This window comes from Mirounga leonina, unplaced genomic scaffold (assembly GCF_011800145.1).
Source record: "Mirounga leonina isolate KUSES-001 unplaced genomic scaffold, KU_Mleo_1.0 Mir_173, whole genome shotgun sequence".
Classification (NCBI taxonomy): domain Eukaryota; kingdom Metazoa; phylum Chordata; class Mammalia; order Carnivora; family Phocidae; genus Mirounga; species Mirounga leonina.
This window is the reverse complement of record NW_023270447.1, coordinates 60078802-60106497: the sequence shown is the minus strand read 5'-3', so window position 1 is coordinate 60106497 and position 27696 is coordinate 60078802. Positions and strand designations below refer to the sequence as shown.

At 57.4% G+C, this 27696-nt stretch overlaps 1 protein-coding gene across 3 annotated transcripts in view; it reads right to left on the bottom strand.

The window, feature by feature from the left end:
* SLC6A9 (solute carrier family 6 member 9) overlaps positions 1-26889 on the bottom strand; it is a 32787-nt gene extending 5898 nt beyond the window's left edge. The window contains exons 1-6 of one of the 3 annotated variants that reach the window (XM_035018763.1): positions 26710-26889; positions 20462-20581; positions 7650-7806; positions 6917-7048; positions 6283-6553; positions 216-348 (exon numbers count right to left, since the gene is read on the bottom strand). In XM_035018763.1, the coding sequence (XP_034874654.1) occupies positions 216-348; positions 6283-6553; positions 6917-7048; positions 7650-7806; positions 20462-20491 (723 nt within the window). In that variant the 5' untranslated portion in view covers positions 20492-20581; positions 26710-26889. Of the gene's footprint in view, positions 1-215; positions 349-6282; positions 6554-6916; positions 7049-7649; positions 7807-20461; positions 20582-26709 lie in introns of those variants that run through there. The other 2 variants (XM_035018764.1, XM_035018765.1) reach the window with 2 other exon arrangements.
* Between the last annotated feature and the right edge of the window lie 807 nt (positions 26890-27696).

Here is a 27696-nt window from a genome sequence, read left to right as displayed (position 1 = left end):
GCACGAGACAGGCTCCGCTGGACTCCTCCCAGCTCTTCCCGCCCTGGGCACCCCCTGCCTGGCCCCCCAGCCACCACCCCACCACCCTCTGGCCGCTCCTCCCCTCCCATGTCCCTTCATCACCGCCTGCCCCCAACCCCTACACACAACCCCAGCAGGGAAAGCAGGGTCTTTCTGGGTGGGCACAGACCCTGCTGGGGGAGGGGTATACTTACTTTCCCTGAAGACTTGACCCCACGGATGAGGCAGAGGAAGACCACCACCCAAGAGACACCAAGGCAGCCGAGGAGGGGCAGTCGCACCTCCCCAAATTTCCCGATGTCGTCTGAGAGCTTCAGCACGTAGAGCCTGGGGAAGGGGATACTCTGCTATTGAGGCCCGGGCCCCTGATGCCCAGTGACTGATTCCCAAGGCCTGGGGCGCAGCCTGGCAGGTTCCTTCTTTCTCATGAGGGTGCAGCATGTGGAAGAAGGGTGCCACTATGAGGCCCCAGCCCCAACTGGCCCCACCCCACCCCTTCTGTCTGCTGCCCTGAGACTCCACTGCTTGCAGCCCCTCCAGGACCACAAAGGCGCCTGGGGGTAACACCCTGAGCCTGGGCCAGCCTCCTCAGTCCTGGGAGTGTGGAGGTCTCCCTGTCCCTATTCCGGCCCATCCCAGGCCCTGGCTTGTGCATTTCTCCCTTTAGTAATGCCTTCTCCTCTAGACCGGACACATCCTATCAGGTGTCACCTCCTCCAGGAAGCCTTCTGTGAACTCTTCATCCACACTAGCCTTCTCCATCCCTGATGAACTGAGGGAGGTGGTGGAGTGCTGAATAAAGATTGGAGGCTCTGGAGCATGCAGGCCTAGGCTTGAACCCGAATTCCTCCCCTATGTATGTGTGGCTCTATCTGGTGCCCTACACCGCCCCAGCAGTGCCTTTTCAATCAACTGGACACTTATGTGCCGGGCCCTGTGCGAGGTGCTGGGCATAGAGACCTGGATCGGGCATATGGACACCACTGGAAGGGTGGTGGAGGGGCACACTGGAAGGCTTCCCAGAAGAGGTGAGGCTTGAGCTAAGGCTTGAGGAATGGGAGCAAGTGGGTGAAGAGAAGAAGCAGCACATGCCAGGCTGAGGACGCAGCGCTCAGCAGGACAGGGGATCGTGAAAGAACATGGCTAGCCTGGCTGGGTCTGTCAGCAGCTCGGCAAGGCTGGGACAGAAGGTAAAGGGAAGAGAGAAGGGTGAAGGATAGGAAGAAGCCAGATTATAAGAAGCCATGAAGACAAGGCTGAGAAGTTTGAATTTTATCCTGCGAGCAATGGGAAGCTTCTGAAGGGTTTGGTAAGAGCACTTTCAGGGCACCTGGGTGGCTCAGTTGGTTAAGCGACTGCCTTCGGCTCAGGTCATGATCCTGGAGTCCCGGGATCGAGTCCCGCATCGGGCTCCCTGCTCGGCAGGGAGTCTGCTTCTCCCTCGGACCGCCCCCCCCCCTTTTGTGCTCTCTCTCTCTCATTCTGTCTCAAATAAATAAATAAAATCTTTAAAAAAAAAAAAAAAGAGCACTTTCAGGGTCTCTCCTTGGCTCAAAACTTTGCAGCGGCTCCCATCTCTCACCAGGGAAAAGCCTAAGTCCTTGCAGTGGCTGCGAGGCCCAAAGTGGTCCGTTGTCCCCAACCTGCCACCCCTCTGGTCTCCTGTCCTCCCACTTGACGCACTGCTCACTACCCCAGCTGCACTGGGCTCCTCGTGGTTCCTGAATCATGCCAGGCATGCCCCTCCCTCAGGGCCTTTGCACGAACGAGCTTTTCCTCTGTCTGGAGGCTCTTTCCCCAAATATCCACATGTACACACGGGTGTGAGGCGTGTGCAGTCACACAGGGCCCCTTGCTTAGAAGGCCCTCGTGCTGGGCTTAATGCTCTGCCACTGACATCTTGAAATTCTGCATACATTTGAACAAGGGGCCCCATATGCCCACTTCACACTGGGCCCCACAAATTATGCAGCTGGGTTTGTCGGCATTGCTTTCACCCTCCTCATCTCCTTCAGGTACTTACTCCGGGTACCCTCTTTGCAAAGGGGCCTTTTCTGGCTACCCTGCTTAAAATGGCAGCCCTGGCCCCTGCCCAGCACTCCTTACCCCTTTTGCTAGATTTTCCTCCACAGCGTATGTCTCCTTTTTTTTTTCTTTTAACCTATTTATTTTGTTTGTCATCCATTTTCTAGAAAGGCAGGAGTACCCAGCGCCCCCAGTGCCTAGCAAAGTGCCTGGCACAGAGCAGTACTCAAAAGATATTTGTTGAATGAATGAATGAATGAATGAGTGAAAATTGTGGTAAATGGATCTGGAGGTAGAAAGGAGAGAACCTGGGAGCGGACACCAGCCTGGTTGTTGCAATTTTCCAGGCTAGAAGTCATGAGCAAGAGGTAAGCTCTTGAGCCTCAGTTTCTTCATCTGTAAAATGGGCATAATAACACCAACCTAGCATAATCTGTAGCTGGATTTAGGTAAATACAGGCTCCCTTCTGTCCCCTTTTACAGCTAGGACCTCTCAAGATAGCTCAGAGGCTGTCCTCTATCATTCTCAGCTATTCGCACTTTCTTTCCCAAGTCAGTTCTCAAACCTCATGGCAACGTTTTTAATACCTTGTGATGCGATGTTACTCTGTCCCCTCATGGGACAATGATGCCAGGCCTGGGATTTGGTGTTTGCGGGGCGGGCCTGCCTCTTCGCAGCCTCAGAAATTCCCTGGAGGCTGCCCTTCGCACCACGACCTGAAGAGGGCGCTGTCCAACACGTGCCCAACTCCAGGCTTTTAGTCAATGGGGGAACCAAAGGCAAGGGGATGGCAGAAGTTCAGGAGCTGTGGGACCACCAGCAAGAGTCACCTGGTCCCCTTCGACAGTGCTTTCCAATCTTTTTTCCTTCATAGCACACAGAAAAAGTATTCTGGGGCTATTGAGGTAAGCAGACAAGGTCACTCAAAGCTGAAGGCAACTGGGCTGGGGGCTCCGGGCTGCCCAGACCCCACCCAACCGGGCACACCTACTCAGGGCACTTGCGTGCTGGAAGCCTTCCAGAATAGCCACAGGGTCCTTCTGCTGCTTACTCAGAGCTGCTTTACTTCAGCCAATAGCATTCCACGAAAAGAAACCACTTCTTGTTCAGAAGATTTTTTTAACTTTGTCTAATTATATATGTTAAACTGGTAGTATTTTATCTGATTATGTTTAAATCATTTATATGATTTGCAAGGGCACAGCATTACAATACCGGGGCGTTAAAAAGTTTAGAATGCTAGCCTGGGTACCAAGTAGTGAATTCTACCTCTCTTTTTATGGCACCATATTTAGTTTTTCGTTTTGTTTTGGGACCATGTGCTTTTGAGATCAATTAACCTAAGAACTCTTGGAACCCAGCATATTTACAAGTTGGCTCTCGATGCATAACATCTCTGGAATTATTCTGCATTATTTTTTAATTGCTCCAGCCCAGCGATCACAAAACAGCCTAATGTGTTTCTTTGTGTCTCCAGCAGCGGCTGGAGCCTGTCGGCAGGCATCACTGTGCTTCCTGAGCGCCCGTCCCTGTTCTTCGGAGTGATGCCGCATGATCTCATTCCCTCTTTATAACAACAAGGTAGGTGTTGCGACCCCTCCCATTTAATGGACAAACAGCTATGACTTAGAGAGGTTTGGTGATCGATCTCCCAAGGCCAGACAGCTGATGAGTGACAGAGCCGCAATCTGAGTGAGGTCTGTGCTACCCCAGAGCTGCCATGAAGACGCTGGGAGCAGGGTGCTGGGGCCTGAGTCCCACTGGGTTTCGGGTGCTCTGCTGTGCACCACAGGCTGTGGAGGTGAGAGCCTGGTCGTTACTTAGCGCCTACGGGCCGGAATCAGACCAGCACGCAGAGGATCGTAAAACAAGACTGAAGGGCTGGGGGGAGAGAGGAGACCGTGGGCCAAGGGGTGGGCAGGAGGCAGACTGAGGCTCAGAAATCTGTCCTCTGTGCTTCTCTTGCTTTAGAGGAGTCTCCTAATCTTTTTTCTGACCTGCTTCCCTCATTTGTAAACGGGACTATTTTATACTACCTGCACGAGCTAGCAAACGAGGTTGTGGTGGGCTCAAATGTGATCACACAGCTTTCCAAAGGGGTGTTGGAGAGTGTGGACCAAGGACACCTGTAGAGTATCATTGGCCTGATTCATACCAGGCGCCAGGCACAGTGGAAGCACATCTCCTGACCCAGCGCTGCTGCCTTGTTCCTTAACCTCTGAACATCAGTCAGTCTCTGAATCTGAAAAATAGGGATACTGTGATAGGAGATAACATGCCTGGCACATAGTAGGTGCCCAGGGGAACGGTGGTGTTGCTCTCCTCGCTTCCTTGCTGAAGCCGGCCTGGGCAGGCCTCTCAAGGGTCATTTCCCAGGGTTTCCAGGAGGGGGCAGCAGGGAGCCATCCTGCTGGGAAGGAGCTCCGCCTGGGACAGGGGCTAGTGAGGCAGGCTTGACTCCAGCCCTGACTGAGGAGAGTTCAATGGGCCACCCATTGGGCACCCCCCCCCAAAGCCCATGACCAGTTTTCTTTGAGGACTATTCCCCTCTGATTGCCCTGGATGAAATCTCCAGAACTTTGTCGTGGCTGGCCCTAGCCGGCTGGGCCTCCCTGGCAGACCGGCTGGGCTGAGAGGCTCTGGAGCAGCCCCGTGGGTGCGGGTGAGGCTTTGTGCTCCTCAGGTTCCCCCCACCCCCCGAGTCTAGATCAAGTTGTCCTGACCACACCATGCCTCAAACGCAGTAGAATACCTAACTGTGCAGTAAACTGCTTAGTCCTCTCGGTAGATGGGACCTCCACGAGGGCAGGAGCCGAGCGTCTTACTCCTCACGCTGTCTCCCTTCCGAGGGCAGTGTCTGGTACCTACTAGGTGCTCGAGAAATGATCTGTCCAGCGACTGAGGGACCGAGTCGGCCTGGAGGTAATTTTGCCTGCCCCTCGCTGTTGTCTACACCGCGAGCCCTGTGGATAATGACCACATCCGAGCTGTCTTTGAATGTCAGTGACACAGCATGGCGGCTGGTGCAGGGAAGCTGGGCCCTGCAGGGTCGGAGCACCGGGACCAGGCTCAGAGGATTCTGACCCGCTAGGACTTCCGTCTCCCCGGAGCCTCAGCCATCTCGCCTCTGGCTCTCTACCACTTGGTGGAGAAACTTCAAACCTCAGCCTGGCCTGGGAAGCCCTGTGCCTTATGATGCCTCTGGCCTCTCCCGTCCCACCTGTCTCCAGTTCGCCACCTCGTGGCCACGGCCTTCCTGCCCACGTCTCTCCCAACCCTTCTACACCTCCCTCCTCCCTCCTAGGGAAGCCTTCCGGACCACCTCCTCATGGCCCCGTCCCTCAGAACTAACCACCCCGTCTCTGTGCCCCTACCACACCCCTGAGCACCTGCCCTAATATGACCCCCCTCAGGACTGTGGACTCCTCAGGCGAGGGGCTCAGGGCTCTTCAGACCCCATGGGTACCTAGGGCCTGGCAGAGCAGACCCTGTAGATATGGAATGAATTAACATGGCTTACCCACAGGCCCCCAACACTCTCTTCCCACCAGTTCCCCAAAAGGACATGGGGGGTTTCCTTCAGGACATCCCCCTGCGCCCTCACGCCAAGGTGTTCTAGAACACCTCCAACAGCAGCTTCCCTGCAGCCAGTCCTGAGACTCCAGTCTCTCTCACCACAGAGCATACTAGTGCCAGGCTGTCTTTCCTAAGCACGGCTTGATGATGACAGCCCTGGGCTCAGGAAGCTTCTACGGCTCCCTCTGCCCTGCAGTGGTAAGTCTACGCTTAATTCATATAAGTTCTCCAGGAAGGCTGGTGGCCCCTCCTAGGCTCCCTTAGGGCCCATGAGTTTCCCACACACCTGTGAGTCTCATCAGAAGAGCTTCCCCTCAGGGTCAGGACCAGCCTCTTCTCCTTTGGGACCTGAGGCCTTTGCTCACGCTGTTCTCACCAGGAAGACACCCCGCTGTCCCCCGACTCTGCCCTGCGGACGTGCCTGACTGCTGGAGCCCTCTCTCACTGCACCCTGTCAGGACGCTCAACTCAGCGTCCAGCCCTCCATCATTCTCGGCTGTGTCAGCCTCCTCTTCTGAGCTAGTCTGTAAACTCCTTAGTTTGCCCGGCTCCGGTCCCCGCACCCCACCGGGTCGGCAGAAAGTTGCCCGATGGCAAGGGGGGAGAGCCGAGGCTTGGCGCCAGGTGTCCCCCCCAGCCCGGGGCCAGTGGGGCCTCACCTCCAGTACTCCTCGCTGGGGCTGGTCCTCTGGAGCGAGTGGTTGAGCAGGTGGGAGAGGTTGCCAGGCAGGGCGGCGGGCCGGGAGCCGTTGGTGAGGTTGGAGGCGTCCAGCACCCCAGCGCAGTCGGGCGTGTTCCAGGGGTTATTGCAATAGGCCCAGGGCAGCACGTGCGTCATGGACGAGAAGAAGTAGTAGAAGGCGATGCAGATGACCACGTTGTAGTAGATGCCAATATACGTGGACACCACCATCATGCCATAGCCCACACCTGGGAGGGAAGGGGGGCAGCCTCACACATCTAGCTGAAGGAGGCAAGGTTAATGTTGAAGGGCCCCCCAGGGTAGGCTTTTGTGGGGGGCCATCGAAGGGACAGGTCAAGGCCTTAGCAGGGGTGAGCTGGGGGGCCCGGGGGCTTTGTGTATACACGTGGTAGGTGAGGAGGGTGGAGGCCAAGTAAACATGGATCCCAGCATGCATCTGTGGCCTTGGCCATTGATGTAGGGCTTGGGGTCAGCACCAAGGCTCCGTGGGGGTTGACAGTGTTTGTACAGATGGGTGAGTAGGCCCCCAGAGGCCCGTGCGTGTGGGGGGGGGGCCGGGGGGGAGGCGGTGTACCCCACCCAGGCCTCACCTTTGAACATGGGGCTGATCCTCCAGACCCCCAGGCAGCCCTGACTTGCAAATTGGCCGAAGGAGAGCTCCATGAAGAAGAGAGGGATCCCGCAGAATATCAGCATGATGAAGTAGGGGAACATGAAGGCGCCTGGCAGGCAGGGAAAGGGCTGGCTCAGGGCGGGCTTGGGGGGTCCCACCCTCTTCCTGCTGAGAACCCAACAGCAAAACCTTTGCGATCGGCTAAGACCAGAGGAGGGTGGTCCACGCACTGAGCAAGAGCCTGGGTCTGAGGCATCCTACCCACAGCGTGCCTTTTAATTTGGCAGAAGCTTCCTGAACAGAACCCAGGCCCCAGACCCACCATGTTAGGGTGGGATTTGATGGCTTCACCAAGCAAATTCACAAACATAAGTCGCTGGGATCCTCAAATTCCCTGAACCATTTAGGGGGCTGTTGACACACAGGGGGTGTAAGACAGGAAACCTTGGGAGGTTGGGGCACCTTTTTCTACCTCTCTTGACCTCAAGGGAGCAGGCTAGCAGGGTCAGGCCCAAACAGCAGACAGCCAGGGTCAGGGGGTGACCTGTGCATTAGGTAAAGGGTACCTAAGCCAGGGATTGGGGCAAAGGAGATGAGAGCCAGAGGCCAGCCTGTCTGGAGAGGGGTCTGTGCCAGGGAGGGGGTAGTCCAGGCCTTGGTGGGTAGGCTCTAGCTAAGTGGGAGGTCCCTGCCCTGTGCCCACTGGGTACCTCCCCCGTTGCGATAGCAGAGGTATGGGAAGCGCCAAACATTGCCCAGGCCCACGGCATAGCCCACGCTCGTCAGTACAAACTCGATCTGGTTGCCCCAGTTGCCCCGTTTGAGGTTCTGGTCCCTCTTGGTGGCCTCGCTGGGCACAGCACCATTCTGTGGGGACAGGAGAGAAGCTACCATCAGAAAGGTTTGTGCTCCCGTGCCTGACCCTCTGGGCCTCTCCCAGCGGGGACACCATGGACCCCCCAAGCCCCCACCCCCACCCACCCCGGGCTTCCCCTCTACTGGCAGGAGCTGCTGGCTGGCCTGGCAGAGAAGCGGAGAAGAGAGGAGCGGCTGCTGGAGGGTGCCAAGCGGGGCCTCCCTCACCAGCCCCCCAGCACCCTGTGCCAGGGGCACCAGCCCACCTGAGCAGCTGCTGCCAACATCGGAGAGGTGGGACACTGAGAGGGAGCCCAAGTCCAGAGCCCCCCAGCCCCAGCCCCTCCAAAGCCTCCCCTCTCCCCTCTGGGTGAGGATCTGGGAGCAGCTGAGCCTCATACCAAGCAGCCAAGTCGGGCTGGGCACAAAGGGGCCTGTGTCCAGACAGCACCCCCCACCCGCCACTACCACATCACCAGGCTGAGCACGCCGCCGCCCACGGGCAGGCGGTGTGGGGGAGGGGATGCCCGACCCTTCCCCCAGCTGAAGGCGCTTTCCTGGGGGCACGGGATGGGCAGGACTGTGAGGCGGGAGACGGGGGACTAACTGAGCTGGGCCGGACTTGGGGAGGGCGTTCTGGGGCTCAGGATGGGAGGACCCAGGGGAGCCATCTATATTGCCCATGGCCGGGGAGGGGGCCCTGGGGAAGCCGACCTGGGCTGGGTGGTGCTGGCCATGAGCTGGGGGAGGAGACCAGAGTTGTAGGCACCACGCCAGACTTGAAGGACAGACTCTGCTAGGGGAAACAGAGGGAGGGACTCCGGAAAAAGGTCTCTGAGCTGAGAGGGGGTGGGCTGCGGACGAGGAGGGGGCTGGCCAGGAGGGGCCGATGAGGGGAATTTGCCCCAAGGAAAGGAAGCTGGGTCTGCCCTGGGCGGGGGCGGGGGTGGGCGGGAGGCCTGCAGGGCTGGGCTGGGTGGCCTGAGGCCCCACTGAGGACAGCCCCTTTTGAACCCCAACCCCACAGCTGGAACTGGCTCAGCAAGTCCCTTTACAAGTGTAAATATGCCCCTTCCCCATGCCATGGCCCTTCCAGCCCCTCCCAGGGTGACAGGAAATCAAGCCACCCTGAGTGAGAGCCTGAGGGGTCGGGGGCTCTCACTAGGAGACTAGGGACCCTGAGAATCACCAGCAGAGAAGCACAGAGTGACAGAGACAGCTGGGCTGTCTCTGTCTGAATAGATGGGCTATTCCCTTGAGAGAAACAGACAGGAGTCCCTGGAGGACACCAGGATTGGAGACAGAGCAGCATGGCTTCTGAGGGACGCTGCTGAAGTGACACTGGCCCCCAGCTTGAAAGAGACATATTCAAGGACAACAGTCACACTGGCCAATAAACAAAGAGGTCTGGTGCTTTGAAATGTTGCCGGATCCTGACACGGACCGACAAATGCAGAGGAGGAATGGCTTCACTGGGACCTGTGCGCTTTCCAGAAAGGCCTATTTGGGAATGCAGACTCGGGAGGCACCAGTGCCCAGTGGAGGCCCCAGCCACGTACCCCTTGTGCCCGCAGTGGGCCTATTTCGGCTTGCCACCAAAACACCGACACCCTGTGGAGTAACCATCCTGTACACCCAACCTGGCATCGCCCCCAGAGGAGACACTGACCTTCACATCCTCCAAGGAGGTTTGGGGGCACAGCACCGAGAACTGGGGTCCAGTCCCCTTCGAGGCGCACGCAGAGTGAACTGACAGGCTGAAAGAGCCTGCATGCGTTCATTCCTGCAACCACGGGGATTTACTAACACCTACTGTGTGCCAGGCCCTGCACCAGGCATTGGGAATCCAGCAGCGAGCTAAACAGACACCTCTACGCACTCAGAGCTCGAAATCAGTGGGGGAGCAAGCCATCAATGACAGAAGCAAATCCATGATTTTTATATTGCAGCCGCGAGGTGACCACAAAGCGCAGGTTCTCAAGGCACAAGGATATATGGAAGGAGGCCAGGCGGGGGGGCACGCAGGGTGAGGTCGGGAAGGCTTCCCTGATGAAGGGGCTTGAGGGCCAGTCTGGCTCTGGGAGAGAGGGTGGCTCACGGCCTGAGTGTGTCCTCTGGGACAGGCCCATACAGAATCTTGCCTAAGGCTGTCACCACCTCCGAAGGCCTTCTTGGGGACAGGCCTAGCAGTTCTGCACGGTCCGGGCAGGGGCATTTTTTCAGAGGGTGTGAGGCCGGCTTGGGGACAGCTCCTGCATTCCCAAACAAATCCCGGCCAAATAGGGCTCCTATATGTTGACCCTACAATAACAGTTTTATTCTGTCCAAGGCTTGTTTACTTAGGGGCACAATGGGAGACTGGCAGCTGCAGAGTAAATGGGTGGGGTCACGAAGCAGTGCTCACAGCTGTAAAAGAGACACCCGAGGGGCCAGGAGGGTTTCATGGGCAGGGCAAAGGCAGGGCTCCTTGCAGAGGCCGAGGTCCCCAAGGCTTGAAGGCTGAGGCACCGCCCCCCAAACCAAGTGCAGCGGGACCCGACCGGGATTTCTGAGCTCTGCTCCTTCCCTGGCATCGAGGGGGACAGTGAGGGTGGGGGTGCCCCCAGGCCGCCACTTAACTGAGCCCTCAGGAGCCAGCTCTGCTCAGTTAATGAGTGGCACACCACTGGGCCTCGCGCTAACCACTTCAGCCATGTGGCCACAACTCACGACTCGGGAGGCGGGAGCCCTGAGACCGGGGCCTGGGGCAGGGAGCCGGGGATGGGGCTCTGGTGGGAGTTCCTGACCACACTAGGGCTCTGCGGTGCAGAAGGAGCTGGGGGTCAGCGACACTCTGCAAGCCGCGTGAGAAGCGCCCCAATTCTGGCTCCCAGGCCTGCGTCTCAGCACCGTGGGGCCGACTCCCAGAGCAGTGGCTGGGAGGTCACCATGGGAGCCACGGCCAGGCCTCTGACTTCCGTTCTAGTGCGAGCTACGTTCAGGTGACTTGGCTGGTGAGGGCTTGGCTCTCTGCCGAGGACATAGCAAGCCCCCCTTTCTCCAAGTACGCTAGAGGAAAGGATCTCCAAAATGCTCTGTGGGGCTTCTGGAGGCTCCAGTTCTCCTCTCTGCTCTCCCCTGGGCACTCCCGGCCGCTGCCTTCCTGGGCAGCGAGACCGACAGCTGGCGAGCTTTTCCAGCACTGCCTCGATTTTGTTCTCCTTGCATCCTCTTCCCTAGCCTAAGCCGCTCATTTTCTTGTTCTGCTGGGTGGACACCTGTACCACTGATCAGATCTGTCCCTGCAGTGGACGTCGGCTCTCGGGCACCCACGAAAGAACCCCTTTGTGCTCACAGTTTCAGCCAGACCGGCGGCCCGTCTGCCTAACCCAGCTCAGCCCTGCCGAATGGCCGGGCTCCAGGCTTCTCCTGCCCATCACCCATCTTTCACTATCTGCCCCTCGCTGCTCTCCCTTCCTCCCTTGCTCACACCTGGGTGATGAATTAAACCACAGGGGGCTGGTGCTTCCTCCCCAGGCTCCCTGGATAGCCCCAACCCTCACCTGAGACTCCATGGCCATGGGCATGATCGGTGGTCTCCAGGATAGGGACAGCCCTGCCCTGTGCCCGAGCTCCCCAAGTTGGGTAGAAGGCAGGCTTTGGGGCTTTCTTTCCATGGTTGAGTGGGGTAAGTTGGCTGATCATCCTCCATGATGCCCACCATACAAAGACACACGCATATAAGACCCTCACATAAGACCACACACGCAGGGCGCCTGGGTGGCTCTGTCGGTTAAGCGGCTGCCTTCGGCTCAGGTCATGATCCCGGGGTCCTGGGATCGAGCCCCCCGTCCGGCTCCCTGCTCAGTGGAGAGCCTGCTTCTCCCTCTCCCTCTGCCTGCCACTCTGCCTACTTGTGCTCTCTATCTCTCTGTCAAATAAATAACTAAAATCTTAAAAAAAAAAAGACCACACATGCACAGATGCCCTTCCCCTTAGGAGCAGTCCTTAAGGCAGCAGGGTCCAGTCCCACACAAGGACTTGTGACCTCCCACCCTGTGCCTGCCTAGCCGAGTGAGCCATAGAGAGCAATCACTTACATAAGTCCTTTACATAGCCTTGTGCCTGGCTTATGCTCTGGATGAGCTCCTGGAATGAGGGGTGTTCAGCTCTGAGGGCAGAATCCAGATCTCCCCACCATGCCTTGGGCTTGGCAGCGCAGGACCCTGCGCCAGGCATGAGAACCCCAGTATTCTAGAGCCTGCTCCCCCAGTGACTCTGGGCAAGTCATTTCCACTCCCTGCAACTCAGCGTCCTTAACTATAAAATCAGTGGACAGACTAGGCCACCTTAGTAGATCTACTAATCTCTGTAGTTCTGCCTTGCCTGGAATTTTCCTATTCCTGACTCTCTCCTGAATCTTCCATTAGTTCCCACTAACTTTCTAAATGACTTTTAAAAAATGTTATTTTTGGGGCGCCTGGGTGGCTCAGTCGTTAAGTGTCTGCCTTCAACTCAGGTCATGATCCCGGGGTCCTGGGATCGAGCCCCGCATCAGGCTCCCTGCTCAGCAGGAAACCTGCTTCTCCCTCTCCCACTCCCCCTGCTTGTGTTCCCTCTTTCGCTGTGTCTCTCTCCGTCAAATAAATAAATAAAATCCTTAAAAAAAGGTTATTGTTTTTCTTCTAATTATAAAAGCATTTTAAGCTTATCACCAAAAAAAATGGGAACCTACAGCAAAGAGTAAAGAGGAAACAAAGCCGCAGAGCCCCCTCCCAGAGGTGACCACCCGCATGGGATGCACCCCCTTCTTTCTTCATGCACAGACTTGGACAGAGCCCAGATTTCTACCCTGGGCTACGGCTCTCCTCTGGCTCCTCACTCCCACCCTCCCAGACCAGTGTCCACTGGATATTTTTGTGAATTGTGAGCTCCCTCCTCCTGCTCTCGGTGGACACTGAAGAATCCTGGAGCCGCCTGGCTGGGCGGGCCCCGCTGGGATCTAGAAGGCCTCTTGTTCAGAACTCTGCAGCCCTGGGGTTTGCTCATGGGATGAAGTCCCATCCAAGACAAACTTTATGGAGGAGGACAGACAAGACCCCACATCCCAGACTGACCTTGAGCCAAATCCAGATCACCGGCAACTTTCTCTGAGCCCTATCGGGGAATTCAGGCAGAATCGCCATTACAGTAAATTGTGGCTGCCTTAAAAGACCCCACGACCTCCCCACACCCTTAGATTCTTCTTCCCCCAAGTTCTCTCCCCTTGGTCCAGGGACCAGGCTGGCCCTTAGGTAGCACCCGCCCTACAACGACCGAGCCTTCTGTCCTTTATCTGGCCTCGCTGATCCAGATCTGGGAAAGAGTCAGGGGCCAGGGGTGGAGGAGCAGGACCATGGGAAAATCCGCCCTCGGCCAAGCGGTACCCAGGGGCTGTTAGTGCCTCTTGCCTCCAGGAAAGCTTCAGAGCAAGCTCTGGGCACCTGTTAGGAGTCCAAGCCTTCGTAGAGCAGGTGAGAGAGGCAAGGGCATGCCCTGTGCTGTTCCGCCCAGAGCACTGATTGGTGGGGAGAGACCTGCCAACACTGCAGGGAGCAGACAGAAGATGCACCCCAGGCTCGCCAGGCTCTGCTCCAGGCCCTGGGGAGCAGTGATGGCGGACACTGGGTGGGCCCTGCCTCTAGCCCTGGAGAAGCCCGGCAGCCCTGCCTCACACGCAGCAGCTGTGGGCAGTCTCTACCCCAGACAGTTGGCAGTGGGGCTGGCACTCGGGGAAGTGGCTTTGGTCTGTGACCCTGGCAGTTCTGAGGTTTGAGGGCAGTCCTGCATAATGTTTCCCCCGGACCCAACCCAGGTCTTCCCAGAAGACATTCCTTCTCTTGCCTTCTGAAGGTCAAATCAGAATGCTCTACGGGGCGGGGAGGATGGCTCTCCCTGTCCCTTCACACTTGCTGCCATCAGCCCCATTGTCCCCGACATCTGTGCACATCCCCAGCTTCTAGGGATGAGGCCACATGGGTGCCCACCCCGTCCGGGCACTTGCCGTGGACACTGGTGAACGTTCTCTGGGGTCTCTCTCTCCTCCCACCTGAGACCCCCATCCCATCCTCTTCCCCCACCATCACTGCTGAGTCCATGTACCACGTCCCCCTGCTCCCTTGCTCACTCTCCCCATAGGAGTAACTGCCGTGGCATGGACAATGGGGCTGTATTGATTAGTACAATTCCTGGGCACCTCCGGCCCGTCTCCCCGGGAGCTAGGACAATGCAGCTTTGATACACAGAGCAGATTCTCAGCAGGTCCTTGGGCTGGGGAGCGCTCACCACCCCCACTCTCCTCCCCCAGGCCCCCCACCGCACAGCTAACTCTTCCTGCACTCCTTCGCACACTTGCAACTTTCTGGGTCACTTTTGCTGGTGTCTGTCTCCCTGGCTGGCTGGGCCTGCCCCTCCCTGGCACAGACCACTCAGCCCCTCTCCCCACCCCCCAGCCCAGCCTCCCAGACCGCCTGGCTCCAGGGAGGGGGCTCAACCTTCTGGAAGGTGACTGACCTGTCCTGGGGAGGAGGGGGCCACAGGTCCAAGAGCCGAGGCCATCCCAGGATGAGCACTCAGAGCGGAGCGCGCCTGTCTCCGCTCTCATTCATGCCTCTGCCAGCTCCAGGCGACACTAACACATCCCCTGCCTCTCCCGCTGCAATTACTCTCACCTCATCTCCTCCTGCAGCTCTGCCTACCCCTCCCCGGCCCTCCCCCTCTGGCCAGTCCCCATGCAGCCCAGCGCGGGTGCTCCAGAGCTAGAGCGAGGCGTGGGGTTTGTTGTGTTTTTCCCTTGTTTCCAGCAAGTTATTGGAACAAAACACACACACACATACTCACAACCACAGAGTGAGGCAGAGCGAGCTCGGGAGCGAGTGAGTGGCCTCGGGGCCCAGATGCTTCTGAGCTCCCAGGCCTGGCACTTGGTGGGCCCCTGGTAGGATGGTTGGGAGCCACTGGGCACTAGACTTGGTGAAGGGCAGGAAGAAGGGGGGGCATAGTCCACAGGGCACTACCAAAGCATCTTAGACTTCTTAGAGTGGTGTGGGCGGGGGGATGGTGGGCTCTGGAGCTGTTGCCTCCCTCCCCCCGAAGGAGTTGGAGACCCTCAACCAGCCAAGATGATTGAGGGTGTTCACAGAAGAATGTGGCTGACCACGCAAGAAAGATCTGGCCCGGGGAACTGCAAGGTCACCTGTCCTAAGAAAGATGGCACTAGGGGCGCCTGGGTGGCTCAGTCGTTAAGCGTCTGCTTCAGCTCAGGTCATGATCCCAGAGTCCTGGGATCGAGCCCCACATCGGGCTCCCTGTTGAGCGGGGAGCCCGCTTCTCCCTCTCCCTCACTCCCCCTGCTTGTGTTCCTGCTCTCGCTATCTCTCTCTCTGTCAAATAAATGAATAAAATCTTAAAAAAAAAAAAAAAGAAAGATGACACTAGCCCAGAGAGTGGTCACCACAGAGTCCAGGCAAAGGTGGAGCCACAGGATAGGAGCCTCGGAGATCTGTACTGCATTGCCCAGGGCCTGAGGAGTTGTTCCGGGAGTATGTGCTGCACGGGCTGGGTTCAGTCCAGCAGGTGTCACCGTCACTGGGGCGGACGTCACTCAGACCCATCCAGTCCCACTTCCCTGAGGCCACACTCACGGGTCAGTCTCCAGCTGATGCTGAGATACCACAGACCAGTGGCCAGGAAGGTAGGCACGAGTGTTCTGGCCCCAGGAAGGCGGACCTCTCTTTGGAAATTGATAGGTTGCCAGAGGGCCTGGTACATGGTAGGATCTTAGCAAGCACCCACCAAATGGAAGCATGCATGAATTCTGCTGTAAAGAAAACCTAGCTTTTCTGTGAGTTTGGTAAGTATGGTGACCTCAAAGGGAACATGTCAGGATGTTTTTTTTTTTTTTTAGGATGGCTTTAAAAAAAAAAAGAAGGGCACGTTAAAAAAAAAGGGGGGGCACAAGTTTAGAGTCAGATAGACCTGGTTTAAACCCCAGCACTGCCAGTTTCTCACCATATATAGCCTTAGGCAAGTCACTTAACATGTCTGGTCTTAGTTTCCTCATCTCTGAAATAGGAATAATATCCACCCATCATCAAATCGAGGGAGAATTAGCACTAATAGTAATAGATAATACATATTAAGTGCTTACTATGAGCCAGACACTGTCCTAAACACTTTACATATATTCATTCATTTAATCCCCCCCCGCCCGCCTGCAAATGCCTTGATGTAGATACCTTATTATCCCCATTTTGGGGGGTAGACAGAGACCAGCCTTGGCTCAAGCAAGTCACCTAAGAATGGTCTGAGACCCCACTGACTCAGCCTGTCACTGGGCCAGCCTCATGCAGCCAGGTCCCCAGACACGCTCCGCTGACTTCCTGCGCACACAGACTGTGGGCCAAAGCCCTGGCTGGGCCACTGGCTTCAGGAAGGCCCAGTCACCCATGATGCCCAAATGCTCACTTCCACCCAGGGTGGGCTCTGGGCTCTGGCTGCCCTGGCCTGGGCAGGGTGCCCAGAACAGACAGCCCTGGCTGGACGGCTTTCTCTGGCCCTGGCCATGGGGACGGGAGACGGCAGCAGCCCAGCTGGGCCCTGGCCGTAATGAGGCCTCATTAGTGGGATCCAGCTGCTCCAGCCCCACTTTGGGAGGCCGACTCCCCCAGCCCCCGCCTCTGACTTTCTTAATAAGAGTGGGCATGTCTCCAGAGGGGCAAGGAATCTAGTTGCTTTGTTGTGCCCTGTGCCTCCAGGGGGAAGGTCCTGCCGAGCTAGGACTGAGCAGGGGGAGGGCTGCAGGGAAGCTGTGTGAGGGGAGGGGAGGGCACAGGCTGAGCAGGCGTGCTCCAGGGAAGGTGGGGAGGGGAAGCAGACCAAGGGGAAGGGAGGCAGGATCTTAGGTCCAGAGAGGAGGCCTGAGGAACACTGGGTCTAGATATTGTCCGTTTCCCTGGGAGGGTGTAGTTACACATCTCCGGTCACTTGGTTGATCATCTAGGTCATAGCTCAGGCTGTCCCGGCTAAGAGAGTCCCCCTCCGTGCTAGGCCTTATATAAGGAGAGGGCCCACTCTGTGCCAGCCCCTGAGCTGGGAGAGTCCCTATTGTGTGCCAGCCCCTGTGCCTAGAAAGCACGCACTGTACCACCAGGACCTGTGTTAGCAGAGGCCCCACGACTCACAGAGTCAGATGCTAGAAGAATCCACAGTGTGCCAGGCCTGTGTGAAGAGAGCACCCACTTTATATCCACCCAATGCCAGTGAGCCCCTGCGGTGGGCGAGGTCCTGCACTAGAGGAGAAGCCCATGTAGGCCAAATTCTGTGCCAGGCGAGCACCCAATGGATGCCCAGCCGGGAGCTGGGGGAGCGCCCACTGTGCGCCTGGCACTATGACAGACGAGTGCCCACTGTGTGGCAAGTATGTCCTAGGTGAGCATCTCCCATATGCCGGGGCTTGTGCCAGGTGAGGGCCCCGTCGTCGACAGGCTCTTCACCTAGGAAGTGCCCAACGTGGGCCAAACCCTGTACTTGGTAAACTCCCAGCGAGTGCCAAACCCGTATTAGCTGAGCACTTGCCACATGCCAGGATGTGGGCTGGGTGAGCACCCACTGTGTGCCAGGCCCTGCAATGGATGGTGCAGATAAGAGGTGTACAAATCCTATCAAAGCAGAACAGGGGCGCCTGGGTGGCTCAGTTGGTTAAGCGACTGCCTTCGGCTCAGGTCATGATCCTGGAGTCCCGGGATCGAGTCCCATATCGGGCTCCTTGCTTAGCAGGGGGTCTGCTTCTCCCTCTGATCCTCCCCCCTCTCATGTGCTCTCTCTCATTCTCTCTCTCAAATAAATAAATAAAATCTTTAAAAAAAGCATAACAGAACAGGTCAGGGTGCAGCAGCCCCCGGTGGCCTGTGGTGCTTGCAAAGCCTTCTGGGATGATTTAGACCTCTGGCACTCACGGCCCTAGCCCAGGTGACTCTGCTCTTATGCATCACAAGGTTTCCCAATGGCAGGAGCAGCCAGTGTGCTCAAAGACACGGGGAGAGGCCAACGAGGCTCACCAAGGCCTCTGTTGCCCAAGACTCTGTGCCAGTGGGTAGCAGGCATGGAGAGGGGCCTGAATCAGCCAGCTTGTGACCTTGGTGTGAGGCCGTGTGGTTAGAGCTGACCCAGTGGGGCTCTCCTGTCCTGGGCTCTCTCCCCCAGCTCCCTGTCCTCTGAGCCCAGGCAGCCCCACCCCACGCGTATGCAGAGGCACTAGGTCTCCATGGAAGTATCACCCCACCCACCCCCCGGTGCCCCCAAGCATCCCAGCTGCTCCCAGGCTTGGAGGCACCCTGGCCAGCTGGGTTCTTGCGTGGCCCTGTCCTAGGAGCTGCTGAGGCGTGAGGGAGGCAGCTGAGCTGGCCCGGCAGAGACCATCTGGGCTGGGGGTGGGGGGAGGGACACGTGCACCAGGCATGTGGGCCTGGGCACGTGCTGAAGAGGGGCTTGCTTCTCGGCGGGGCACCTGCCCCATGAAGAAAGGGCAGGAGCTCCAAGGATGACACAGGGTGTCTGCCGACGCTGAGGAGAGTGGGGGGACCCATGTCTTCACACCCAAACCGGAGGCAAAGGGGATGGAAGTAAGGAACCCACGGCAGGGGCTAGCTACCCCCTCCCCACATACGGGGGCACAAATGGCAGAAGAAGCCACAGGCCTGGGACTGTCCAAGCAGCTTACATGCGTGGCCCTCGGTAGCCTCTCTTCTACCCCTACCACGGCATAGAGAGGAGGGCATGTCTGGAAGGAGTGTCCTCTGCTCTTTGCCGTTAGGGGAGCACAAGAGTCTAATAAAGTGTTGGCTCAGCTGCCTACGCCTGCCAGCCAGGAGGGATGGCGCTCCTCGGAGCCTGTGTCCTGGAGACAAGCCCTGAACGGAGATGGCTGCAGTTTCCAAACTGGGGCCCGAGAAGAGAGTAGCCCAAGGTCATCAGCAGAACTGAGAAAGAGGCAGGAATAGAATCTCTAGCAACCGCTGTGGTGGTGGGGGGGGGAGGGCGGTAGAGCCCAGGGGACAGATGTTATGGGCCTCAAACCAGCAGTGGCCGGCAGAAGCCAAAGGGCAGAGGGCATCCGAGCCCCGGCTATCTTTAGGCACATCCTGGGGCTGGGAACGGGCGTCCCAAGGCAGCAATCCCTTCCACAGACAGGCTGGCCGGGCAGAGCCCAGAGTCCGGGAAGCTCAGCTCCGGGCAGGGATTATGGGACGTTGTGACTGATGCTCGCTCTGTGGCACAGAAGCCTCCCACATCTCAACCGCTTGCCTGCACCAGTCCTTTCAGGCTCACTCCCGAGAAAAAAGAGCAGCCAGGGAATACCCAGAGGGTTTCTTGGGTTTCGTGGGGCTCGGAATCTCCATGTAGCACGGGGCAGGGCCACACCCCCCTTCCTACGGACCGTAGGCCTGTGGCAATTCCCGGACTTCTCTGGGAAAGGGAGGCCGTTTTTGGCCCGATCACAGCATCACCTCCAGCAAGTGTTCAGGTCACAAGACTTCATCTCTGCCCGTTTATGAGCACCCCAAGTTCAGGTTGGCTCAGGAATACTTTCAGAAACTTGGTTCATTCAGACTGGTTCCAACCAGTAGGAGCCAGGCCAGAGCAGGCCTGAGGGGCTGAATGTTAGACGTTCAGAACGGAGCAGGATAGAGGGTCCTTACCCCCAGATGAGCGAAACTGCCCATCTACCTCTCCCAAACCATTGCTCTGGACCAAGTACTCTGAGCCCCAGAAATCTTTGGTGAGAGACAGGGCCTATTTAGGGGGTGGGGGAGCTCCGCAGAGACCCTAGGCCAGTCGATCCTTCACAGAATGAGAAAAGCAATGGAAGGAACTGATGTGGGTGAGAGAGGCCAAGGGCAGGGCTGTGCTCAGTCACCAGCTTTTTCCCCTGACAGCCGCCCCATCTAGCTTGTCCCCGAGGCAAGGTCCCCAAGAGAAGAAATACAACCACTGCTCTTGGGATCGGTTCTGACATCTTTCTCCGGTTCCTGCTTCCAGTGCCAACCTGCTCTGTCCCTCAGTGAGTCTTCCTCCTTCAAGCCCTGACCAGGCCCGGCTCTTGCCAGCTGCCTCTCCCGGGGCCTCCCTAGCACCTCTCCTGGGCTCTGGGGTAGCGGGCAAAGGAAGGGCCATGCCTTGGGGCAGGGGGAGAGGGGAGTTTTCCGAGGCCTCAGAAGAAGATTCAAAATGAAACGTTCTTTGTTACTTTTCAGAGTGAGAAGGAAGCAGGGAAGGAGAGAAAAACCAGACAGGGTCCGAAGACCCCTTGATTAGCACATCGGAATGCTCCCTGCAGCGGGCAGAGCATGGGGTGGGGGTGGGGTGCGAGGGTGCCGACCGTGTGACTGTCCTGGGTGTCCTCCTGTCCTGCTGGCCAGAGCACCTCTTGTGATGAGGACGGGGCGTCGTAGGCTCTGTGGCAGAATCGGCCCCGTTATGGGCTCTGAGCCGCAACACCATCCAGCCTGTCGGGTAAGGGGCCGCCTGCTTGGGGCCTGGGACAGCCCTACTAGTCAGGAGCCCTGGCATGGCAAGCAGCCGGCAGGCCTCAGAGGGGGCAGTGCTCATGACACCCCCCTCCACCCTGCAGTCTGGTTCCTGTACTCACCAGCATCCCTTTGGCACCTTTTCCCACCATGGCAGCAGCAGGTTGGGGAGCGGCCCTGGAGTCCTGGACCACACTCACAGGCTCTGCTTCCAGCACCTTTCAGACCACAGACCGCAAGAGCTGTGGAGAGAGCAGAGAGCCGGGTGGGAACCTGGCCCGGGAAGGTGAGGGCAGGCCAGGTGTGGCTGTCAGGGTTCTCCAGGACAGGTAGTGCTGGGCCCGGACCACCAGCTGGCAGGCCCTCACTCCCCGCCCAGGCTGGCCCACCCTCTGCCAGGCCCTTTCCCATCTCGTCCTTTTTGGATGACCCTCGATCGGCTCCTTCCTGGCCCTTCTTCCAACCCTTCCCCTGGATCCCTTGGTCTCCAGGGATCCCGTCCCAAGGGGCAAAGGTCTATTTTTGACTCTCTAGATGCCCAATTCTATAAAAGATTAAAAAATGAACACAGGACTGGGACAGGGTCCAGTTCCTTCATCGTCTGTGTGGATGGTTTCAACCTTTCTCCTGAAGGGGAGTCAGCTTGGATCAGCACGTGCTCCCCAAGCTCACCCCAGCCGGGCAGTCACGACTGTCCTTCCTCATCCTGGTGCCACTCAGCTTGGGCTCCAGGACAGCCGGGCACGCTGTTATGTCACTGCCCTGGACCATAAGCTCTGTGAGCACCAAACACGCCATGCACGGGACCACTTCCCTGCCCTGGCTCAGGCCTTCCCCTGCCTGCAACATCTTCCCTCCTGCTAACCCGGTAAAATTCTGCAAATCCTTTAGGACCATGCTGAAATGTCACCTCTTCTCTGTAGCCTTTCCTGGCACTCTCCCCAACCACAGTGAACAAACTGCTTCCTCCTTTCATTTTTTTTTTTTTTGTGCTTTGAATATTTATTACCCTGTTTTTTTTATTAACAGCTTATTGACATATAATTCAACTAAATGCACAATTAAAGTGCAAAATTCAATGGTTTTTAGTATATTTACAGAGTTGTGCAACCATCACCACGATCTAATTTTAGAACATTTTCAATATTCCAAAAAGGAACTCTGTGGAACAGTGCCCCATAGGATTAATGAAGATAAGACTATTGGGAAATTTTTTTTTTTATACAGTCAAAGTTGTTTATTTTGATAAACATAAACATAAATGTATCACAATTAATTTGGTAATTCTTCAGCCATTGGGACTATTTCTAACTTTTCGCTTTTACAATCAACATTTCTTTTTTGTTTGTTTGCGATTTTCTTTTTTTTTTTTTTATTCTTATGTTAATCCCCATCCTTTCATTTTTTTTTTAGCAGGTTTCTACTGGTGTCCTTATCAACGCATACTAGACTTATTTGCTTCTGTCCGTCATCCATGAGACTGTGCGTTCCCTGCGGGTTGGGTCCGTGTTTCATTTACCCTCGGTGCCTGCCCCTAGCCCAGGGCAGGATGTCTTGCTTGAATGGGATTGAAGGGCAATGTGTAAGACTGAGGTATTGGGGGGCGCCTGGGTGGCTCAGTCGTTGAGCGTCTGCCTCCGGCTCAGGTCATGATCCCAGGGTCCTGGGATCGAGCCCCGCATCGGGCTCCCTGCTCCGCGGGAAGTCTGCTTCTCCCTCTCCCACTCCCCCTGCTTGTGTTCCTTCTCTCGCTGTGTCTCTCTGTCAAATAAATAAATAAAATCTTTAAAAAAAAAAAAAAAAGACTGAGGTATTGGAACGATGGTCCAGGCCAGCCTGAGACCTTGTAGGAAGCATCTGAGACACAATGTGGGCGTGACAAGCCGGATGAGGTGGCAGACAAACGGAAGGAGTGGCCATAGGGCCATGCTGGTGTATACAGGTTTAATGTCAGACACGGATGTAATAGGGGGTTGTTTTTGACGGGCCTCAGGAGAGGATTCAACCTCCAGACGAGATCGGGCGTGTTCAGGGTGGTATGGCTGTAGAGGATTCAACCTTCAGGGAGGAATTCTCTCATGGGAGGAAAACCCTGGGTTAGGTGGACAAGAATGTTCAACCTCCATAGGGCCTGGTCCCAGGAGGGACTGGATTCATCTTCTGGGGCCTTCTCTACCCTCCCAGGGAGTAGACTCTACTCCAAAGACTGTTCTGTGGCACTCCGTCCCACCCACAGCCACCTGTCAAGGGCCGCCTCTCTCCTACAGGTCCAGGAAGGTTTTAGAAGGCCAGAAGAGACAAGGAGGAAGGTCCTTGCCTGTGAAAATCAGCACTTGGCTTCCTTAGGGCTTGGTCCTGGCCACTTGATGTCGCACAGCCTTTTCCCCAAGGTGGGGGTAGGCGCGGATGTGACCTGTAACCATTTCCCTTCTGTCAGTCACCCAGGCTGGTCTCTCTGCCTCTCAAAGGGTCCTCCTAAAGAGACCCCTGCGCATGGTTTTGGTCTTCTGGGGGCAGTCAGGAGAAGAGGGGGTTTGTGCTCCATTGTCCTCTTCACTCACTGCACCCCTCCTTAAGCTGTAAACTTTAGATCTGACTGTCCCAAAGCTGTCCCTCTTCGGCCAACAAATAGTAATAACAGCAGGTGGCATTATTAAGAGCCACCTCTTGGGCTGGTAATTATTATGCCCCCTGGTTAGGTAAGTAAACTGAGGACATTCTGCCCAGAACTTAGGCTCCAGGGTGTTCTCACTCAGGTCATCCCTGAGCACTGACTGCAAATATAGTCCTTGTGCTCAGAGTGTTTACATATTGGTTTACAGAGGCTGCGTGGTGGTGGCCTCCAGGAGAATGAATGAGTTGGGCAGAAAGTTTTGCTGCTTCTCCTGCTTCTGCCATTTCTGCCATTCTGTTAAATGGCCCCATCCATCCATTCAAAAAGTACCACATATGGACCACCACTGGCAAGTAGTCAGTTTAGCATGTGATGAAGAGCTTGGGCTCTGGAACCTGGTAGGTCTGGGCTGGAAATCTGGTTCTGCTACTCACTACGTATGTGACTTTGAGCAAGTTACTTAACTTCTCCGAGCCTCAGTTTTCTCAATCTGGAAGATGGGGCTAGTAATACTTCCTTTGTAAGTTCTGAAGTTTCTGCTTACTTTTGGACTCTATTGCAAGTCTTCCCCTCCAGTCCACTAATCTTCCCAAAGCCCTAAAGCCCCAATTCCCCCTCATCGTTCTCCACGGCCAACAGGATATAGGCTAGATTGTTTAGCAGGCATTTAAGGCTGGCCACAATTAAATTCACTTTACCACAAATATTTATTTCAGGCTTGCTCTGGGCCAGACCTGTGTTGGGCAGTAAGAACTCATCGGTCTCTGCCCCCCTGCATCTTGCAGGCTAGGGGGAAAGAGGGAAACTCGTGACTCAAACACAGACAATCCAAGACTGAAGGAGAAAGATCCTTCTATGAGAGTTGAGAGCAGGGGGACCTGGCCTTGTCTGAGAGTCACAGGGGGCTTTCCTGAGGAAGCAATGCTATAGGGTCAGAGGGACTTATTTAGGCAAAGTCGCAATAGTGAGGAAGAGAACAGGAACAGAGATTCAAGCAAATGAAATATGTGCAAAGACCCTGAGGCTGGGCTCAGATTGCCAAGGAGAAAGTGGCCAAAGATGAAGGTGGACAGATAAGCAGGGTCAGGGCCTTTGGGGCCTGGATTTTAGTTTCTATCCTGAGGGCAATGGTCTCGATCAAAGGCTTTAAGGCAGAGTTGCACCTGGCAGGAGCAACTGGTGGAATGTACATTTTGAAAACTCACCCTAGACACAGTGTGGAGAAAGGACTGGAGGGAGGGGTTAGTGGACGAGAAGTCAGTCAGGAGGAGGCCAGGCCAGGGATGAGGGGGTGTGGACCAGGTCGGTGGCCATAGGGTGCGGAGAGGTGCACAGATCTGAGAAAAATATAGAAGGTGACTGGTAGGACTTGGTGATGAATTGCACAGGAGGTGAGGGACAAGCGGGAATCTCTGGTTTCTGCAGGTGCAACAGGAAGAAGCCAGAGCCAGGCCCAGAGACAGGAGTGCCAGGTGCTGCAGGCTTAGAGTGGGGAGAGGGAGAGCTGGGTGTGAGCTGCCTGGGAGCCACTCAAGGGTGGATGGTGAGAGGGCAGTCATAGGACCCAGCTACTTAACTGGCTCATTGCTCTGTCCTTCCCTCTCCCCAAACGGGGCTGTCTGTCAATCAATTGTAAAGGTCCATCTGAGCCAAGCCCTGGAGTCCTCTCTGGGAATGGAAAGGTGACAAGCTCTTTCCCTGCCTTCAAGGACCTCACAGTTTAGGAGAGAGAGGAGGCAGCATAAACTCTATTTGCTGTGACGAGGGAGAGGAGGGGCTGTGGGAGCAGGGGAGGGCTTCTAGTTTTGCCTGGTGCCCAGGTCAGCTACCTGCAGCCACCTGTGACCATGTGGGACTATTCAGCATTCCCAGAGGTTCTTGCCTCCATGTTTGTGCAGGTGGTTCCATTGTCCCCATTACCATTGGTATATATCCTCCCCAGCTTCAAAACCTGTCCCAATGGCATTATCTTCAAGAAGCCTTCCTTCCTCCTCCAGTTGCAGTCACCTTTTCACCGAACCCGCAAAGCACACTGTGTACATCTGATTAACACGCTCGTCACATGTAGTGTTGCGGCATGGTTACTTGTGTCCAGATCTGGCTCCCCACGAACTGGAGAGATCTTCCAGGGCAAACGTGTGATTCTTCTGTGTCCCCAGGGCTGGGCACAGAGCGGGCACCGCCGCAGTCGCAGTGTAGGCCGAGTAAGGGGGCGTTTTCTCTGCGGTTCTTGGAAATACTTGGGCATGCTCAGTGTCGCCCATTAGTCCCTTCCTAGAACCAGTTCCCTCACCCACTATTCTCCAACCTTCCGATGCTCCCTCACTTTGGACTTCTCAGGCCCTTCTTCATTTTCCATTCCTCGCCCCCGCCTTTACCCCAGCCTTTATCTTCTAGTAACCGCAGCATCAAGCTTGCCTCAGCAAAGAAATAGACCCAGGCTTTGTGCGGGAGCTGTCAGCGAGCCGGGGACGCGGCTCCTTTAAGAGTGACCAGCGAGGGGGCGTGGTCTGCGGAGAGCAGGCCCGAAAGGGGGCGCGGCTCCTTTAAGAAGCAGCCGGCGGACTGCGAGGAGGCCCCGGGCGGGCAGGCAGGGGCGCGGTCGCTTTTGGAGCTGCGGCACCGCCTGTAGCACCCCGATTCCTCGAAGCGGGGTGCGTCCGCTTTAATCGGGGTGCGAGGTGTCGGGGGGCGGTGTTACATCAGCCGCCACGTGTGGGCCTCTCAGCTGGTGTGGAGGCGGCGGCTCCGCCCCCGGCCCCAGCGGTGGAAAAGTACCGGGGCGCCGAGGTCCCCGCCCCCTTGCCCCGCCCCCAGGCCGGCTCCGGCCCCTCCCGGCCCTCCTGGCTAGCCCCCCTCCCGTCCCGCCCCGGCCCCGCCGCCTTCCACCGCCCGGCGGTGGCTGCGGGGTGCGGGGCGCCGGCTGGGGGTGGGCGCCCCCGACTGCCAGGCCCCCGCCCTCACCTGTGGCCGCCCGGGCCCGCCCCACACGCACCCGGAATGAAGGTTGGGGTAGCGAGGGCGCGGATTTTCCCTGGAGTAGCAGCCCCAAAATAACTCCACGGCCGTAGTCCCTTCCCAAAGCCGTGGCCGGGAGCCGCGGACAAAGATCCCGAGGGCGTCGGGACCCCCTGGCGCGGCTTCCCGGGACCCGCGGGCGCGCGGGAACCCAAACCGGGCCGGTGGGTGGGCGGGCAGATAGGGAGGCAGGCCGGCTGGAGGGGCCAGATAGGCAGCCAGGCCTGCCAGCGGTGCGAAGAGATGGAGTGGGAGCCCGCACGCGGGGCGCAGAGCCGGCCCGCCGGTTCCCGGCCGCGCAGGCCCCCGGCGCGCAGACCCACTGGCGCCCCAGACGGACCGTGACACGCTCTGGTTCCGGCGCTATCCGCACAGCTCCGCGCCCGCCGCCCCCGACCGAGCCGGCTTCGACACGCAGCGACCCCCCCTTCGGGAGCGCGCCCCCCCTCCGTTCTCTCCCGCTTTAGCTCCTTGGTGACAGCGGTGACACCCAGACGCGCGCACCTACCCCCGATCTTTGCGGCGAGACAGACATCCTCGTGCGTGCACCCACACACTTACCCACAGATGCCCGCATGCAAGCGCGATCATACACACACACACACACACACACACACACACACACTCACTCACGCCCGCTGGTCCTGGGGCTTAGCCCCGCGGAGCCACCAAACCCAGACCGACGGCAGGACTGACGGAGGCGCGGGCCGCAGCTCTCCGTTCCCCAAGCCCCCTTACCATGCTGCAGCCCCCGGCCCAGGCGTGCTGGGTCCGCACCGCGGTGCGCCCAGGTGGCTTTCTTAAAGGGAAAGTTGCATCAGCCTCCCGAGGCTCAGTGCCGCCGCGAGTCCGCCCGCCCCGCCGCGCCGCTCGCGGCTCCTCCAGAGCTTGTTGTGTTTTGGTTTCTGGAAGGCGGGGGCCAAGAGTTTGGTGAAAGTTTGGAGAGTGGAGAAGGCTTGGGAGACCTAGCCAAGTCCCTCCCCTCCCTGAACAGCTCCCCTGGCCGCTCTTCCCCCCTCCCGCATTTCATCCCCACCCCACTGGCCGACTTCTCAGGCTCCTCCTCCCAGGGAATAAAATTACAAGCCTCTCCAGCTTTCAGATGATTGATCCCCAGGAACCCCTGGGAGTGGGCTCCACAAAGGAGCCCCCTTCTTCTCCCTTGCCTTGCTGCTCCCCCCCCCCCCCCCCCCCCCCCCCCCCCCCCCCCCGCCCAGCTGGGGCCCTTGGAGGAAGCAGATGTCTTTGCCCACTTCCGACTAGGCTTGGAATAAAGCCAGAAGACCTGGGGCACTTTGGGGGGCTGGGGCTGGAGTTGGCCCTCCAGGCCCCTGGTCTTCTGCGCCTGCGTTGCCCCCAGGGAGAAGTCAGAGCGAATTCCATTCCCTTTGGAGCGGTGCCTCTGGGGACTGTGGGCACAGCTGGGCAAAGCCCCGGTCCTAATCCTCGGAACTGGAGGTCTAGGGGTAATCCTTCCTCCCGGGACACTCCTTGGACCACTGGTTTGGTCAGCCCTACTCTGCTGCTTGTGTTGCTTGGCTGCAGACACCAGTCTGGGCCCCTAATTCCCTCCCTGGGGAGACAGACCTGGGTTCCAATACTAGATAAAGGAAACTTTGCCAAAAGGACTTCGCTGAGCCTCAGTTTCCTCCCTTGTGAAATGGAGAGGATGAGTTGAGGTAAGGCGTATCCTTGTATATAAAACACATCGCTGCAGGCCACCTC